This window comes from Mus musculus, chromosome 5, assembly GCF_000001635.26.
Source record: "Mus musculus strain C57BL/6J chromosome 5, GRCm38.p6 C57BL/6J".
Taxonomy (NCBI): Eukaryota; Metazoa; Chordata; class Mammalia; order Rodentia; family Muridae; genus Mus; species Mus musculus.
In genome coordinates this window covers 53198824-53217719 of record NC_000071.6, presented here as the reverse complement: position 1 = coordinate 53217719, position 18896 = coordinate 53198824, and the positions used below count along the sequence as shown (strand labels likewise).

The 18896-nt window shown below is 48.2% G+C and overlaps 1 protein-coding gene across 2 annotated transcripts in view; it reads left to right on the top strand.

Moving 5' to 3' along the window:
- Nucleotides 1–4267: 4267 nt before the first annotated feature.
- Nucleotides 4268–18896, top strand: part of Sel1l3 (sel-1 suppressor of lin-12-like 3 (C. elegans)) — a 106370-nt gene continuing 91741 nt past the window's right edge. The window contains exons 1-3 of one of the 2 annotated variants that reach the window (XM_011240730.1): nucleotides 4502–4590; nucleotides 16942–17069; nucleotides 17249–17819. In XM_011240730.1, coding sequence (XP_011239032.1) covers nucleotides 17546–17819 — 274 coding nt within the window. In that variant the 5' untranslated portion in view covers nucleotides 4502–4590; nucleotides 16942–17069; nucleotides 17249–17545. Of the gene's footprint in view, nucleotides 4591–16941; nucleotides 17070–17248; nucleotides 17820–18896 lie in introns of both variants that reach the window. The other variant, NM_172710.3, reaches the window with a different exon arrangement.

The window sequence follows — 18896 nt, the reverse complement described above, 5'->3', positions numbered from 1 at the left end:
TAAGAAAGCAGGCTGAGCAAGCTATGAGGAGCAAGCAAGTAGGAGCAAGCAAGTAGGCAGCACTCCTCCTTGGCCTCTGCATCAGCTCCTGACTCCAGGGTTCTGCCAATTTGAGTTCCTGTCCTGACTCCCTGTGATGATGAACAGGTTACCCTTATCCCATGGAAGGGTAAGTCAAATTAACCCTCTCCTCCTCAAATTACTCTGTCATGGTGTTTCATAACACAGTAACCCTAATTAGAACAGAAGGCTTCCTAGAGCCAGTAGCCTTCCCCTGGGCCCTGGAAATTTATATAGGAGGGAATCAGAGAACTGATAGGCCACAGTCCAGAGTGCCTTTCCATCTCATGTGTCAAGGGGTCATATGCCTCTGTGGGACTAGATCCCTTTATTCTGGGTATGCTCTTTGCCTGGGGCATAGTTTCCTAGTGCCCATATGGGCCATACTAGGTCAGAGGTGAGTTTCTACTGACCCTTAACAGGAGACAAAGATAAGTTGTGAGTTCTTCACAAGTAATTTACATATCTAAATGGTTATCTATCTATCTATCTATCTATCTATCTATCTATCTATCTATCTATCATCTATTTGTAATGTGTATGTGTGATGTGTGCTCACTCACTTGTGCAGATGTGGAGAGCAGACGTCAACACAGGGCATCTTTTGTCATTTCTCCCTCTTATTTCTTTTGAGACATGGGCAGTGTATCAATGAACCTGGAGCTCCCTGTTTTGACTAGACTGGATGGCCAGCAAACTCCGAGGATGGCCCTGTCTCTATTGCCCAGTGGTGAGGTCTCAAGCAGGAGCCAACACATCTGGCTTTCTGTGAGTCCTAGGATTCCAGATCTCATACTTGCACAGCCATGTTCAGCCCTGAGCCTGCTCCCCACCCTGGGAGTTTGTAGATGCCGTGGATAGTACCCAGGCCATCGGGTTTGGTGGCATGTACCTTAGCCTGCTAAGCTGCTGAGCCAATATCCTGTATGTTTTCTAGACTGGCCCTTTGTTCTTGCTCCTCTTGCCTCAGTTTCCCAAGTGCTGGCTTGACAGGCGTTCACTGCCTCTCCTCTCTACCTCCCTCATTCTTTAATTGAAAAAAAAAAAGCCTTGTCTTTTTGGTTAAATGCTATTGACAGAATACGTTTTAGATTCTTTTTTTCTGAATGTTTTTTTTGCTCATCAAGTTTCTCGTTAGCCAATTCCATGTGCTATGATTTTGCTGATCTTCAACCACCTCAGGGTTTGAGAATAACTGGTTGAAGGATGGTTCTTGCAGAGATGAACAGGGCTATTTAAACAGAAGGTGTCTCCCTATTTCCCCTGGCTCTAGATCCTTGGCTTCTTCTCCTACTGGGTCACCCAAACTCCTTTGATTGCCTTGGTTTTGGTCAGGGTTGGGTATGGGTTTGCTTTTCTCTTCCTGTCTCCTTAATGGGTAGATGATAAACTATCTTACACTAAGGTAGGCACAAGGGAGGCCAGATTCAAACAGCCTCCTCCTGGGGGCCTTTGGATTTTAGTGGAGTATAAAAGCTTAATTCAAACCAATGAATTGTGATGATGGAGTTTCAAGTCCTTCCACAAGGCAGTGGGGAAAACAGATTTGTTTCCAAATAAGAGGCTTTCTTCTGAAATAAAGCCATACCCTTCAAGCAGTCTGCTAGAGCAGAGGCTTGGGCAGTAAATGTCTTCTAGACCAAAAGTCTCTATATGAAGAATTCCTGACTTTTCTCTGCCCTTTTCCAACATAGGAGTCATCAGGCAAGCCCATTCTTATTCCCTGGGCAACAAAGTTACTCAGTGGTCATTTTAGAGGACCAAACAGTGTCTAGGTCAGTTTTCTGAAGTGTGCCCCCATTGCTCCAGATGAAAATGGATATTCCTGCCCACTTCTGAATTCCTAAAGAGTGGGATAGTACCCAGTGCTACAGAAGACAAGCAAATACACATCTGGATACAGGATGCATTAAGTATGGCCCAGATCCAGTGGAACACCTCTGCATGGACTACACATGAGAAAATGCAGCTGCAGAAAGCTGACAAAGCTTTGAAAACGGTATCTTCGTCTGCAAGTCACAGGGGAGACCGTTCAGTTCCCTGAGAAAAGAAGTAATCTGGGCCCACAAGAAAGGAAAACACTCTGGAGAAAGGCCCAGGAAGACAGGTGGACACCCACAAATTCTGTCTTGCCTCTGACACCCTTTTCTTAAATAAGCCCACATTTTCCCACACACATATTAACAACCTAATGTGGTGGTCCTTGCCTGCAATCCCAGCATTTAGGAGGCTGATGCTGGAAGATCTCATGCTTCAGGCCAGTTTGGGTATATAGAATCATGACCCTGTCTCAAAAAAGGAAAAAAAGAAAACAAGAAAAAAGAAAATCAGGAGGAAAAAAAAATCTGTGGAATATTTTTTCTTTTGATGGAAAAAAAAATACAGATGGGATCTGGGACAAAGCCACCCCATCTTTTGTTCCCTTGGACACTAAATGGAATAAATAGTTCCCTGCATCACAGAGGAGAATTTTAAGTGCTTTGTTTCTGTGGAAGTGGGACAGGCATCCTGGCAACATCTGTCAAACTTCCCAAGTGCTTTATTGTGTTTGCAGCTGGCCAGACAGGCAGCATCCTTCCTGTAAGCCCATGGCTTGGAAAGTGAGACCTCCCTGCTTCTGTACTGTCACCTTGGAAACTCACTCACCAGGGGGCTTCTCTGGTAGACACCATCCAGGACCGACTGAGACAGAATTCAGGGGCACTCTGCCATCTATGTGCTTGTTCTCCAGATGCCTCAGACTAAACTAAGGTCTGAGAGCCTTCTAGCTGTGATTGGCCCAGAACTCATAGGCAACCTAAGAAACCAAAAATGAGCAAGAAAGTCCCAGCTCTTTGCTGATAGCCCCACTGTAGCCAGGTCCAGAAACTGACTCTGAGCTTTTCCTCGATCCTCCCCGCCCCACCTCCCACCCCCCACCGCGCCTGGCATTACTTGGACCACAGTAGTGACAACTCCTCAGGGAAAGGGTTGTGTTCCTTGGCTTCCAATCTATTAATAGTTCCCATCCACACACATCCACATCAGTGCCAAAGGGACAAACTTTTCAACATGGGTTAACTATCTCAGGACACCAGCCCTTGGCTCACAAGCAGTCTTCTCAGCAGCAGGACAGCCAAGCACTTCCTGGAACTACAGGGCAAGCCCGAGTTGCTTGCCCTGTCCACGAGTCTCATGTCACCTGCCAGTGGCTCCAGAACCCAGGTCTACTAACATCCAGTCTCACCTTGCCTCCCCAAAACCTAGGATGTGTCCTGATTTTCAAAAAAAAAAAAAAGCTGTTTGCGCACTTCAAGGGCCTCACCTCCTTTCATTTGGGGCTTGGGTACGATTGTACTGGCCTAATTAATTCATTTTCTCCTCGTCCAAGTGGAAGCCAGAGCTCAGGGATGCAAATCAAATACAAACCCGCTCTGGGCGCCAATACTCCAGACAATTAAAACAAAGAGCGCGGAGGCAGCAGCGGCCACACCGCACAAAACCCTGGGGAAACATCCAGAACGAGTCGCCAATCAGGCGGCAGGGTGGGGCACAGCCTGGGCTCTAAACCTGCAAGCAGGAAAGCAGCCCCAAGCCCTGCAGGTGACAGGTGGAGGTTAGCAGGGGTCAAAATCCATCCCTAAGGATTAGAAGCCAAGCGGCTGCGTGGCTCAACTCCAAGAAAGCACTCTCGGCCCCCGCCCTGCCGGAATGGCGCCCGGGCCACCACTACCCCTCCACCCCCAAGCCACCAAACAAACCTCACTGTCTAGTGCTGGGGCGCGAAGTGGGAATGAGAGGCAAGCAGCAGGGTGGGCACCCGCTAGAGATGCGGGAGAGAGAGATGGAGAAGGGAGGGAGTTGGGGAGAAAGGACGTGGAGGAAACGGAGAAAGTGGGTAGTAGAAGGGGTGGGGGGGGGGGATCGCGGACTGCAAGGGCGCGGAAGGGGCGGAGGAGGAAGCAAGAGAAAGGGATGGGGGGGGCGACCGAGAGCCCCGCGGACCCGGGGGCGAACAGCGGCCGGGGTGGGGGGCGGGACCACGAGGTCCCCACCTGTGTGGGCGCCTACGGCCAGGAGGGGTGGACGTCGTGGGTTCGGAGGGAACGACCAGGGAGGCGGGCTGGGCAGGGAGGCCGAGGGAGGGAGGGGACGGGACTGCGAGCGGGGAGGAGCCGGCGCTCGGTTGGGGCTGCGGGGGCGGCGGCGGGAGCGGCGGTGGCGGCGGTGGCGGCGGCGGGTCCGGTGGCAGCGGCAGGTGGCCCCGCGCGCGGCGGGCCGCCGGCCGGGGGCGGGAGGGAAGGTGGCGCCTCGGGCGGGGGCCGGTCCCTGCACCAGGTGACCTGTTCCGGCCGGGATCCGGGCGGCCTCGCCATGCAGTGGCGCGGCGCGGGGCTTTGGTGGCCACGGCGGCGACAGCAGCAGCAGCAGCAGCAGCCCCCGCCGCCCGCTTTCGGTCCCCCGGCCGCAGCCATGGTCCCCCCGAGCCGCGGTGTCTCCCCGGGCCTCGGCGGCCGCCCTACCAGCGCATTGCTCTTTCTCTGCTACCTGGTGAGCGCCGGACCCTATTAGGGTCCTTCCTTCTGCGCGGGCCCTGGGGACGGGGTGGGGGTGGCCTGGGACCCCAACCGCAGGAGGTGGGGACGTCGCCGCGAGTTTGTCTCTTTTCCTTGCCACTGCGTCCCGGGCGCTCCCAGCCCTTGGGATGAGTACCCGGGTGCGTGGACCGGACTTGCGGGCTACTCTCGCTGGAGTCATTCCTCTTCCTCATCGCCTTGCTGGAGACCAGGGCTAGGTTCCCCTAGAGTACCCTTCTTGTCCCCAGCGACGTTGGACCCTCCCTACCCTGCATTTGCTTCCCGCCCCTTGGATCGTGGCTCCCCAGCCCTGTCCCCACCTGTCCTAGGCTTTTCATTCACCTTCTTGAAGCTCCTTTGCTCCGTGTGCCCAACTTCTCCTTTTTCCTGCCCCCACCCCCCACCCCGACCCTCCTTTGAGTTTGCATCGGGTTCTTTCCGTCCAGACGGTTCTGTGCCACCGCACATCGCATTTCCAGAGGCTCTTTCTCAACTCCTTGGTCACTCCAGCCAAGTTGCGGGTGCCAGAATGAAATCTACTTCTTTGTACCACGCTTACCGCCAGAGTGGTGACTTTAGTTGCGTCTTGAACGCTGTCGTTTCAGAGCTGCGTTTGGCTTATGCACAGTTTGCAATTTGCACACTTCTTGCCTTCTGTTAGACTTACAAACTAGATGGCAGTCACCTATTTTAAATACCAGAGAAAATGAGACCCTCAGAGTAAGGTGAGGAGCTATTTCCCAGTTCTTTGGCTGACTTGCTCTCTCCCATTTGTTCCTGAGTTCTGAGCAATAGTAAATTTACAGAAGGCTACACCCTTGCTGCCCAGCCTACCTTATGTTCCAGGATCCTGCGGAAAGCTTAGGTTATCTCGCCGAATATTACTGTAAATAAATGAAAAGGAAAATGCTGAATCATGAAACTGATGTAATAGGAAATTCACAGAATGCTTAAAAAACGAGCAATGTCATTGTCCAGAACCCCGTTCATGTGCACTGACGGTGTTTGGATTCTGGTCGTCTTCTAAGCTCACCTGCTAAGGAGGTGCTGACAGGGCTTGAAATTTAGGTTTGAAGAAACTTGTCACCTATGCAAGTTTGCTGTTGTTTTCAACACTCTTTACTTCTTGACTCTTTCATTTCTTGAAGCAAGGCAGTGTAAAAATGCAAATATTAATTGTGCCCCTCTCTCTACCTGTTGAACAATCCTTTCTTATATACTTGTTCCTTAGGATTAACTAATACCGTGTGTGTGTGTGTGTGTGTGTGTGTGTGTGTGTGTGTGTGTGTGTGTGGTTGGGTTTACTTTATATTTTCATAAGAAGATGCCAGGTAACGTAATGGGTATGATTTTTTTTTTTTTTGCCCAAGGGATGTTATTATTTAATATTTATGCCACGGGGTTACAGTACACAGACTCATAAATAAAGCTGCCATGTCAGATGACGGGGGGTTTTGTTTAAACAGATGATCCTGCATACAGAGCACTGCTGGTTAGTGCACAGCCAGAATTTATGGAGTTGAGCAGTCCATGAAATAGTTCCATTAAGATGATCTGGAAAGTTCCACGTGAGACTCTCAAGGCCTGGTTGGGGGAGGGGCACTTCTTGACAGCCGACAAAATCAGAGTAACAAGTGTAAAGACGTAAAGGCTGACGTGGCAGAGACAGAAGCTCCATGCTCTCCAATGGGGGTTTATAGGGACAGAGCCAAGAGGAGAAAGGATCCAAGTTTCAACAGGAGCGACTGAGGAAAGTGAGGTGCTGGACCCGTGATGTGGAGAGAACAACATGGACAGACATCTAGGTAGCTGGGTGAGGGGTGGATATAAGAAGATCACAGAGGCACCTATCAGGGTCCCTGCTTGAGTGCTTCCTTCTGGGGTGGGGGAAGAAGCAGCGTCTGATAGCAGGATATCAGACACTTGAATGAGCAAGAGAGCCGCGCATCACTGACTGAGAGAGGTTTGCCCATCTAAGCTAAAGCTGGATTCCAGAGGCGGCCTCCACAGTTTGTTCTGAATGGCCAGCCGTGTGCTCCTCTGGTACACTATACCTGAGATACTTGTGGAGGGTGGGGCTTCTAGGCTTGGGGTGTGAACTGGGGAAAATGTAAAATGTAAAAGTCTATCTCTCTCTCTCTCTCTCTCTCTCTCTCTCTCTCTCTCACACACACACACACACACACTGAATGAGAGAGAGAGGGAGGGAGAGAGAATGTGTGTGTGTGTGTGTGTATGTGTGTGTGTGTTGTGTGAGTGACTGTGTATGTGTGAGACCGGGAAACAATGAAGATGTGATGTGTTACTGTGTGGGTTCTCCTTGATCAAGGAATGCCTCCTGGCGGAACTGACTGGCTGGGAGGGAGATAGAGGCAGGCAGGTGGAGCAGAACGTCTAGACAGAAGCTCATGGTGAAAGCCATTTCAGAACTTGAAAGCCATAAGAACAGCTTCCATTGTGCTAAGTCACATGTGGCCACTGCCCAACATTAATCTTAGTAATACCCCATGTGTGATAGCAGCTGTTATGATCTCCACTCAGAGGAGAGAGTAGTCTCAGAGAGGTTAAGCAAGCTGCTGCAGGCCACACAGACAGCCTGAGAGCTCGAGTGTGTTCTGGAGTTCGCTTCTGATAGACCATTTCCCTGTCGCATAAATGTATAGTGCATTAGCAGGGCTCCAGCTATTACCAGCTGCTGTGCAACTGTCCAAGATGTGAGGTCATGTCTAAAGTAACCTAAGATGCACAGAGCAGAAGGGATGGGCCACAGAATAGAAGCAGGATGTTCAAGAGGAAGAGTGAAGGGAAAGAAAAGTAAACCCAGAACCTATTTACCATTGGTAAGGGCGAGGAAAAAACTCAGGGGCAGCATTTGAGCTGCATTGTGTCCCAAGCCGATGGCGACCGAGCAGTGGGTGCCACAATTCGGACTCACTCATGACTTGGTAGCCCATTCCTATTTTATGTCGGCCTGCTGGCCAAGACTGGGATACAAATAGCTTTCTGAGCATGCCCTTCTTGGGGGAGTCTGTCCCCTGGAGCCAGGGTTCTGAGGAAGGGCACCTCCCTTCTTCGTCGGCTGGGACAAAGTAACCTTCAGTGCCAGCCCACAGGAGTCCTGTGCCTGGAGCTAGGACACTGTCAGAGCACGAATAATTGTGATGAGACCTGAAAGATAGGCCGGGAAGCCATGCCAGGCAGATTGCTGAAAAGATGATTCCTGGTTCCAGTGACTGCCAGAAAATCCTGAGGTCACCAAAGGTCAAGACGAAGAGAGCCTCGGAGAGTGGGTGAGGGAGGGCCTGCTTTCTCTTAAGTCACTGCTGCTGGGAAGTCTCCTCACACAGGACTCAGCCTGCCCCACAGATCCTCCTGCTGTGTTCCCCTTTCTCCTCTTGCCTGACGGGAACAGCCCCTCGTCCTGCCCTTGACATCGGAGCTTCCAGAAGGCAAATCTGCCAACTGAACTCTAGTCTCCAATGGGTAATTTTTCCCCCCTTAAGTGAGAAAATAAATCTCACTCTAGGCAATATGGATGTCAGCTGTAGAGCTGAAGTATTCAGAGTGGACATTTGAGCGTGTTAGACAACTAGGGACAAAGAAATAAGAGGGCATTAGCAACTTAGATGTAGAGCGAGATCGTTAGCAGACAGCGGCTGTGATAGAGTCTCGTACCGGAAGCCCTGTAAGTGCGCACATCCCATCCATTACCACCCAGGATTATTCATTATCCTTTCATAATACACAGCACAGAATGTAAAAAGTTTAAAAAAAAATCTTAAGGACCCTCAGTTACTCAGCTCGTGGAACTGTGATTGTGAATATTTGGAATTCAGAGGTAATCTCCAAATGTCCTATTTGCCAGTGGCATCCCTGTTCGTCCCAATCGTCACGCTGACTCTCCCACTCTGTGGCCCCTGCCTTTTGCCTCCTGCTTTCGCTGCCTGCCAAGAGTGCAGGAGCAATAGGAAATGTGGTAGAGAAGAAATAAAGGACCCAAGCAATTCTCTGAGATGATGGATAGGCTGGAGCAAACCATAAATAGTCCAAAGTGAATTTAGTTACTCTTTCTATTGGCTTGTCCTGTCCCTCAGAGGGAGGATCTGAGGGAAGAGGGTGAGGAATTGCTGACAGGGTTGTGCCTTGGCAGCTCCTGCCTTCTATCTTCACACAGAGAATGGCTTACTCATCCTGGAGTGTACACCCAGGCCCATGTGTCTCTGTGTGACATACCATCTCTTCCCCGCAAAATGTGGGACAGATTGACCAGAGTGTATTGGTCCTTCCCAGTGGGCTGGCATTGGGATGTTAATGTCTCCAGGTCTCCTCACCTCAAGACAAAGAGTAGAGACAGGAAAGTGAGCCCCCAATGAAATAAAACCAAACCAGCCTTATCCGTCCTTGTGGGGTCTGAGTTAGAATGAAAGTCATGCTAACTAGTATTGAGGGTCTGTGGCACAAGGAGAAATATTGATCGTTGATGGGATGGTGCACCTCTGGTCCGCTCTGTCTGGGAAGGGGAGGGCTGTGCTTGATGGGAAATATCTCCCCAGACATATCTTGATGGTGAAGGCCATGTTGACATCATAGCCTGGTCTGCATAATTGCATGCTTTGTGGACATCAAGCAAGTTTTGCTTATTTACTCAGCAGAAATTGGACAAAATAGGACTTTTAAGCCAATACAATTGCTTTTCTGACCGTGGAAAGTTTGATGCAGCCAGTTTGGAGACAGAGTGTTCTGGAGCCAAAGTCTTGTTAGGTGATGGATGGAGTGGCCGGCAGGAGCGAGAAAAACAGACACAGTTATTATTTGCGTGTCTGACCTGCTCCCACACACTGGTAAGTGTAAATGAACTTCCTGTGGTGAGAGTGAATGATTTTAGATTCTCCAACCCCTGTTCATTCCTTCAATACCTAGTGGACCATGTAGAGAAGAAAGCCAGTTTCCCAGCTCTGTGGAACAGGGCTATTCGAACACAGTCACTCCTTATTGATTTGTTTAAAGGAATCAAATGCACTCATCCTAAAAGAAGTTTAGGCCATATGGATAGTTCTGTGTTGGTTTTTTTTTAATCCAGAAGATATATGGGCTCATCTGGGCTCATCTGGGCTCATCGGTCCTTGATGCTTAGGTTGAATCAATGAGTTAAGGTTTCTAACTTTGGTTCTTCTATTATGAACACACATTAACCGATCTATTCCATTTTCTAAAAATATTACAGTACATAATTACAAAGGCAAAACCAGTTTATGTTTTGTGACTGTGCATGACATTCTTAGATTTGACTTTGATTGGGGCTCCCTTCTGCCGGAACCAGTTATCTGAGGGCTCTGGAGTCTTTTCCTGGCCCCGAGTGAACAGAGCGATTCTTTGGTTTATGGAGTGGAACATTGATATGGTCACTTAAACAGCATGATATGAAGGGACCAGAAGTTCCTCTTCCCACCCTGAATGCCTAGCTTAGAGCTGCGGTGCATTTGAGGTTTGTTTGTTTGGTTTTGTTCGTGGTAGTGCCCCCCCGCCCCGTTTTCTCACAAGCCAAGAATACAAGTTCGGAGATCTGGCACTAGCATCATCATGGTAACAAGAATGAACTTGTCGGCTGAGCCAGAATCCATGGGGGTGAGAGTGGGGGTTATGAATGGGAATTTTTTTTAAAAAATAAGAAAATAGGTTTTAAATTTTTCTGGAGGCATGGAAAAATTCCAGGACATAGGTTGGTTGTCTGGAAGATCAGGAGTGGGGAACGAGCTGGAGAAGTCCACCCCAAACTGATCCAGTTGGTGCCACCTTCAGGAACCTCTCAGTCTTAGCTCAAGGTTTGTTTTTCGGGCTGGCAATGCTGATGATAAGAGGGGGACAAGGAGGCTTAGTGGAGAGTAGGCTGCTGGTCAGCCTTTGTGGGAGAAGTTGGGACAGTAAGGAAGGACAGTGCATTTTCAAGTTCGGATCAGCTGTTTTGGTTTCTAGGTACCTTCGAGGCCTGTGAGGCAGGAGATTGACCACTTAAACACCTGGCAGGTCCTCCTATCTACTGCTTTTTTTTCAAGGAACATACTAATTCCCCATGTGAATTCTTTCAGAATCTGAAGATGTGACATGGATATAGGCTCTGGCCTCAGAGTTTCTAGACCTAGGAAAGTGTGGGGAGGTCTTTTAGTTTATGTTAATGCAACCTGGCAAAAGAAAATACCTATGAAGCTTGGACACGTGTCTCGCCTGAAGCTGGAACTCTTCAAGCTAATTGCCTTATTTTCCTGGCAGGAAACAGCTGACAACCACACACATGGCTTGAGCCAGGAAATCAGCTTTGGCTTAATCAATATTTAGAGTGTGATGTGTTACTAATCGGTGTTGGTTTTGTACATAGCAGAGGTAGCCACAGCTCACGGTGTAGCAGCTGGGCCTGCTCCAGCCTGGGAGAAGCCAGCTTGCTTCATTGTGTAGGTGTCCCAAAGACTAGGGATCCTAAGGGCTGCTCAAAGGCCTTTGGCCAATGCCCTGCACACGACACATGGGGTGATTTTAGGACCAGCGTGTCCCTATCATATTACAGAAATGCTGCCCTCTTCCTGAAGTCCCATTCACACTCCAACTACCACAGTACTTCTCCCACTTCTTAAATCAGCTAGCTCACTACCCAGCCTAGCGTCAGGTTCTCATCTGACTTGAGTCTTTACCAAGAGAAGCAATAGCGGGATGTCAACAGCTACCACTTGGGAGCCTTAGAGAAACACACAGCCAAGCCTCATCAGGCCATTGTTCCTGAGTCTTTCATCCCATCTCTCCCATTGCAGCTCCAGACAGGGCTTAGCTTCTAACACCCTGTCTCTCAGAACTCCACCTAGAAAAAAGCTGTATGTTGTTGAACAGTGGTTGGCAAACTACAGGCCAGTCCAGCCAATGTGCCTGTTTGTGAACATAAGTTCAATCAATCAAGGATCAAAAATATTGAACAAATTATTGCATCTATACTGGACATGTATAGTGCTTCCTCATTGTTTTTTTCTGAAACAGCATAATATAACAACTATACACAAAACATTTGCATGATCGTTTATAATATACAGGAAGAGGGTAGAGAAGATGACTTCGCCAGTAAAATGTTTGCCTTATAAACACAAAGACCTGAGTTTGACCCCCAGAACACACATTAAAAAAACAAAAAAGCCCCCCAAAACCAGCTGAGCATTGATCAGATATAGTAGCACACACCTTTAATCCCAGCATGCAGGAAGCAGAGGAAGGTAGAACTCTGTGAGTTCAAGACCAGCCTGGTCTACATAACTCGTTTGAAGCTAGCCAGAGTGACATAGTTAGACCTTACTTCAAAAAAACAAATGATCGAATAAAACCAGGTGAATGTGTGGTGTTTATTTTTATCTCCAGTGCCGGGGAAGTGGAGGCAGGGGGATCCCTGGGACTGACTGCTTGGCTGGTTAGCTGAGCTTATTTGACACGTTTCAAACCAGTGAATGACCCTGTCTCAAAACAACAAAACAGCCACACCTTCTAAACAAAAGACATAAACAAACAAAGAAAACTAAGGTGGATGGTGCTTGTGGAACAAGAGCAAACGTCTTCCTCTGGCCGTCACATCTTCATGCATGTACACACATATGCTTCTGTTACATACATAGGAGGACCTGTTCTACACAGTTACCCTGTGCTGTATGTATAAGACACCTGAGCATCCACAGATGTTGGGATTGGTTGTGGTCTGGAAACCAATGCCTTTCAGAGACTGAGGGACGACTGCTTTTTCACCATTTAGCCACCCCACCCCAAAAAAGAACAAGTTCAATGACCTCAAATCTAGAATAGCAGGATCCATAGACAGTTCAAGTCACATCTGTCATTCTGTATTCAGTAGCTGCCACATTGAAAAAGTAAACAAGAACAGGTATGATTCATTTTAGTACATCTTATTTAATTTGATGTATCCAAATATTATCATTTTGACATGCAATCAATGCAAAAGCCATTAATAAGACACTTTGTAACCTTTTGTTAAATAGCAAGGCTTTGAAATCCAGGGTCTATTTTACACTTCTAGCATGTCACAAGTGTGTGTTCTGCCTCCTGACCATCACACAGGAGAACATGTGTGTTGAATCTGCATTCTTTCCATTTGGTTCTGCTGACTCTCAGGGCTTAGAGCCAGATGAAAATACAACAATCTTCATACGAGTACCCAGACATTTTCTTTGAAACAGAATTTGGAAGGAAGGCCCTGGAGAGGTTGCGGGGTGAGGTGTGACTCCACCTCCGTCAGCCACGATGTGACGAGTGTAACGCGCCGGGCAAACTGTGGCACGCTGCCCTTATTAATGCAGAAAAGTGTGACGGGCGCATTTTCAAGCAATCAGATGTAAAATAATGAACAGGCTTATTAGGAACCACACTTCGCAGGGGAATCAAATGGCTTTCCCCCTGCATTTCTGTTCAAAAGAGAGCTCCCTCCTTTTAGCATTGAAAATGGGCTAGAGGTAAAAATAATCGTAATAAAAGCAAGAAAACTGGGCCTGGGTGAGTTTTTCAGAAGGTATGGAAAGAACGTGATCCAGAGTCATTCTTCAGAAGAGAACAGGTTGTGGTGTGCCCTGTACCAAGGTAGGCTTTGGACTCTGGGCTTTGTCTGGCCTCAAGAAGCGAAAGGTTCCTTGCATGGATTTCTATGGGAAAGCATCACCCTAGCATAAGATGCTCTGGCTAACTGTCTGCTGCTCTGGTTCCGGTCCATAGGCACTAGAGACTGCTGGCTTTGGGGACATTCTGTCTGAGTGTTGAATGAATGCATTCTTCCTATGGACCAACACTGAGTTCATCTATTTGTGCAAAAGGAAGATGCAGCCCAGAGTTCCCAGGCAGTCATGAATCCGTCCTGCCATCATATGCTTTGGGGTGGGCATTGTGTGGGTGTGTGAAGGTATAGAAAAGAGCCTGGCTCCTGATCAGCCCTGCTAGCCCACCAATGGGGAAATGTGACAGGTGCAGATGATTGAAGAGGAGCTATGTTATGGATGGCTCCTGCTCCACTTTCAACTATAAGATTATTTTTGTTGTTGTTGTTTTGTTTTGGGTTTTTTGGGTTTTGGTTTTTCGAGACAGGGTTTTTTTTATATAGCTCTGGCTGTCCTGGAACTCACTTTGTAGACCAGGCTGGCCTCGAACTTAGAAATCCGCCTGCCTCTGCCTTCCAAGTGCTGGGATTAAAGGCGTGCACCACCACCGCTTGGCAAGATATAAGAGAGTCTTAATGTGTGTTTTCTCCCTGTAATTTAGTGGTATGAATGAGAGCAGAAAAAATTAATCCTCTTCCAGAGGGGTGGACAGTTGGAGCTGTTCTCACTCCTTATGGATTTTGGCTCCCAGGTTGCCCATGAGGCATGTAAAGGAACAGCCAGCCCTTCCATTCCCTATCTGCCATTTGTGGAAACTGACACTTGCCTCTCTTATGATGGTTGCTCTCCACTCTGAATATACACGTGCTCTAGAATGCAAAATATAGTGATATAACCCCCACATATCTACCCCTACTCTGTCTTCTGGCCACTTCATTGTTCAGTGTCCCATGGCAACAGCTGATCCTAGGTGTATTCAAGTGATTTTGATTTTAAAGTATGCGTGCATTCATGTGTGTGTGTGTGCTTTGCAACCCAGTATGGCATTTATGAGCCAACTTAAAAATGGCAAGAACAACAAAAGTTACAAACCCAAAACAGCTTTCGGAGATGGTCCCATCATCTGTATATAAAGTCTTTTCATGGCTGTAGAGTACTCTAAGACTATAAGTGCTTCATTTACTTAAGCTGTGGCTATGTACACATTTTATCTCCCACTGTGACAGACAGTGCTGACATGAAAAGCCCGTGCTTTCTCCCTTTCCCACAGACTACATATATTTGTAGGATAAGATCCTACAAGTGGGATTATTGGGCCGGAGGGTGACTGAATTTACTCTTTGGGTAGGTGTTGCCTAATTGCCTTGCAGAAGTGACCAGCAGCAAGCAACCCCACACTGCGCCAGCAGAACCTGAAATCTAACCTTGCTCTTGAGAGTACAGAAGGTTAAAAATGCCATCTCTGTGTGGCTTCAATTTGCTCTTCTGTTCCCGTGAGTAGGGCTGGCCTCATCACTGAGTTATGAGTAGCTCATATTTCTGCTGGACAGTTACCCTAACCCTTGTGCATTGAGTCCAAGAGAAATCTCCACCCCTTTCACGGAAACCGCCATGCAGAGGGGCGTGTTCCTGTTCTGGCCTGGCACTCGCTGTTCCCCAGAGTCAAATGCTCTCTTTCTTTATCATCGTCTCTGCTTGCATCTCTGCCGTTGTTGTTCTGGTCTCTGGCTGAGCCGTGCAGCTCTCTCCTGAACGGTTGGGTTCTTTGCTGTTTGCCCCGATTTTGCTGTTTCTGCCACTTCCTTGCATTGTTTCCTGGAGAACTTCTTTCGCCCTACAAAGCCAAATGGAATCCCATTTCTCCCCTAAGCCTGATCTAGACCTCCACTCCCTTGTGCTTGTGTTGGTGATCTGGACTGGGCTTGAATACCATTTGATTGGCACACTGGATGTGTTTGGTTTGTTTCCTTGATTCAAGACTTCAGTTCTCTTCTACCTTTGCTCCTGCATGGCTCTAAACTACAATGGAATAACAAAAAAGGGGAAAAAAAAAGCCTCCTTTCTTTGTAAGACCAGAGTAGCTTTAATTTTTTTTAAGATAATTTTTTTGTTGTTTTGTGTGTGATGTGTGTGTGTGTGTGTGTGCATGCATGTGTGTGTGTGCGTGTGCGTGTGCGTGTGTGTGTGAGTGTGTGTGTGCATGTGTGTGTGTGCATGCATGTGTGCGTGTGCATGTGTGTGTGTGTGTGTGCATGTGGGTTCTGGGATTGAACTCCAGTCATCAGGCTTGGCAGAAAGTGCCTCTACCCAGTGAGCAATCTTGCCGCCCCTCTTCCCCACTATGAAGACCAGGTCTCACTCTGTTCCCCTGTCCGGTTTGGAGCTCATTGTGTAGAACAAGCAGGTCTTGATCTTGGCAGGATCTTCCTGTATCTGCCTCCTGAGAGGTGGCATTAGAGAAATTCACAAACAAAGCTGGCCGATGAAGCGACCTCTCCCTTAAGACTGTGATATACAGTATTCATTTACAAAGCTGACTCTTTGGAAGGGTGGGGTTCAGTAGTTTGTAAACTCACATCCTATACAGCTGCTACTGTTCTAGGCACCCAGTGAACTCCTAACATCAGCCACGCATCCCGCACTGCCCTCCCACCCCCACCCCACACCTTGGCAATCCCTCCTCTATTTTGTCTCCACCACTCTGACTCCTCTACCATTTCCTGTAAGTGCCTCATACAGTACTTCCTGTTTTGTGCTTGACTTATTTCATTTAGCATATCTTTAAGGTCCATCCACTTTACTAGATAGCAAAATCCCATTGCATGGTAGTGTATATAGACCACGGTTTTTTTCATCGTTGATGAACGCGAGAGCTGCTTTTAGTGGGGCTATGAGTATCAGCATATAACTTTTTCCTCAAGTTCTTGCTTTCAACCTTTTGGGGTATGTCTGGAAGAAGACTCATGGGGTCAGACCACATGGTTCTTACATTTTTAATTAAAAAAAACAAAAAACAAAAAACCAGAAGTGGCTCTAGTCTTTACCGTAAAGGATGTATCATTTTATCCTGCTACCTTCAATGCACAGGGATGCGAATTTCTCTGCACGCCCAGCCATGCTTGCCTTCTAGGTCTTCCCCCCTCCCTTCTGTTTCTTTTCTTTTGACCATAGCCATTAAAATGGGTGTGAAGTGGTCACAGTGACCTTGTTTGCTCTGGACACCTGAATCACAAAGTCATGTCAAGAAGGGCCCAGCTCGTCATAGTTCATTCCTTCGGGCTAACAGCAGCGCTGAGATTCTGTAACCAAGCTCCTCAGGAGTGCACACAGTGAGAGGAGTTGAAGAATCAACCGACTGGACACACTGCTAACGTCTTCCTTGGCACCAGTCACACAACGCATGGTGAAAGAACAGGACCCGGCAGCTGTGGTCCAAGCTTGCCTGTGTGGAGCAGCAGAGACCGCCTGCTGGGCCATCGAGCTTGCAAGCTTGCAGGCTTGCCCTGGCTCCACACTTACAGGAGATAAATATGCCAGGCTGGCCTTCTTTTTCTGTTCCCCAGTGATGCTCTTTCAACTTCTCTCCAGCCCTTTGATTGGCAGCGTCTGGACACCATTTGAAGTAGTTTGTACATGTCTGAAGCTGGCTTGCCGCTTTCATTTTAAGACAGGTTCCTTTCCCTATTACTTTTTGCCAGGGACCAGCCTCATCCTTCGGAAGCCAGCTCGGGAATGATTGGCACACAGCTTTGAAAGCCACATTTTGATCAGCAGATGTTCCTGAGCCTAGAGAGAGAGTTCAGCATGGCCCAGTCTTCATTTGTGTGTATGTGTGTCGTTTTTTTCCCAGTCTAATGGTCGTGCTTTTGACATCTCTTACAGTCGGCATTTATTGCTTTTACATAGATCTGTGGTTTTTAATGCCAAGAAAATAGCAATGTACGCATGTGTTAATAAGATGATGTTTTTAAAAGCATTCTGTATTACCCTTTCACTCCTTTCCAGAATTTTGTGCCATCGTTGGGCAGGCAGACTTCCCTGACGACATCAGTGCTGCCCAGGACAGAACAGAGCACAACGTATGCAGACTTTATTTATTTTACTGCCTTTGAAGGGAGCGTGCGCAATGTCTCTGAAGTCTCCGTGGAGTATTTATGCTCTCAGCCTTGTGTTGTCCATTTGGAGGCGGTTGTCTCCTCCGAGTTCAGAAGCAGCATCCCCGTGTACAAGAAGAGGTGGAGGAATGAGAAGCATCTTCACACCAGCAGGACGCAGACAGTGCACGTGAAGTTCCCGAGCATCATGGTGTACAGGGATGACTATTTGATCAGACACCCCATCTCGGTGTCCACGGTGATTCTCCGAGCCTGGATTACTCACTGGCACAGCGGCGGGGGCTTGAACGTCCGAGGGGAGGAGAATTTGCTGCACGCAGTAGCGAAGAATTACACCCTGCTGCAGACGGTCCCGCCTTTTGAACGGCCTTTCAAAGATCATCAGGTGTGCCTGGAGTGGAACATGGACTATCTCTGGAGCCTCTGGGCCAATAGGATCCCACAGTGTCCTCTGGAAAGTGGTAGGTCACGTGCCTCGTGGCACAGCACATTCTTGTGTTTTGAGATTGCCGGTGTCATCGCACAACAGCAGGGGCAAATTCCTTTTATAAATTGTGTGTGTGTGTGTGTGTGTGTGTGTGTGTATGTGTGTGTGTGTGTCCCATGGACATCAGAGCACAATTTGCCTGAGTCATTTCTCTCTTTCATTCGTGTCAGTCTGAGGGCTAGAACTCAGGTCATTAGACTTTGCAGCAAGCACCTTTACCCACTGAGCTATTGTGCCGGGCCCAGGAGCAAATTCTAAGTTAGCATCAGTAAGACGAGGTGAACGGAGAGGTCTATTGTGTCTGTCACTTTAGACTTGGAAACAAAAAGGAGCGAAATAAAAAAAAATGAAAGAAAAGAGGAAGATTAAGGGAGAATAGTGAGAAAGATAAAAGACAGAAAGGAATCAAGGGGGCCGTGGTGGGAACCTTGGAGAGCTTGAGAGCTGCTTAGAAACAATAAAGACACTGAAAGGGGAACTGGCTCCCCAGCAAGCCCCACGGCTTCTGTTATTTAGAAGAAGAACGTTTCATCTTTCTTCTAGATGAGAGAGACGCCAGAGCCATCTTTGTGCCAGAAAGGGACGTTGTGCCTCAGGGTAGTAACTTGTGGCCGGGGCGGACCTGCGCCATTACTTCTGTGTGTGTAGCCAGAGCTTGCCTAGCCTCTGTTTCCTTAATCTATAATATAGGCTAACGGAGCCTTCTCTCAGAACAGAGTGATGGGTACTGAACGAGCTGCAGTTGCTTTGTCCATCACCAGCCCTCAGCACCAAGCTGCCACACTGATGGGGGAGCCTAAATTCTGCATATTATCCTAAATGCTGTGTGGTGATAGCCTACACAGGATCCATACAGAGGCTCCTGGGTCATTCCACAGCCTCTCTACACATCAGAGCTGGAGACTTATGAAGTGGGTTCCAAGTTCTCCCGTGGGAGGAGAGGCACTGGCTCTGGGGGCCTGAGCACCTGTCAGTTCTCTTCACTTGGCATGGGGAGTGAGCAGGGTCTGTCCCCAGACCCCACCCAGGTCTAGTATGATTTCCACCCATG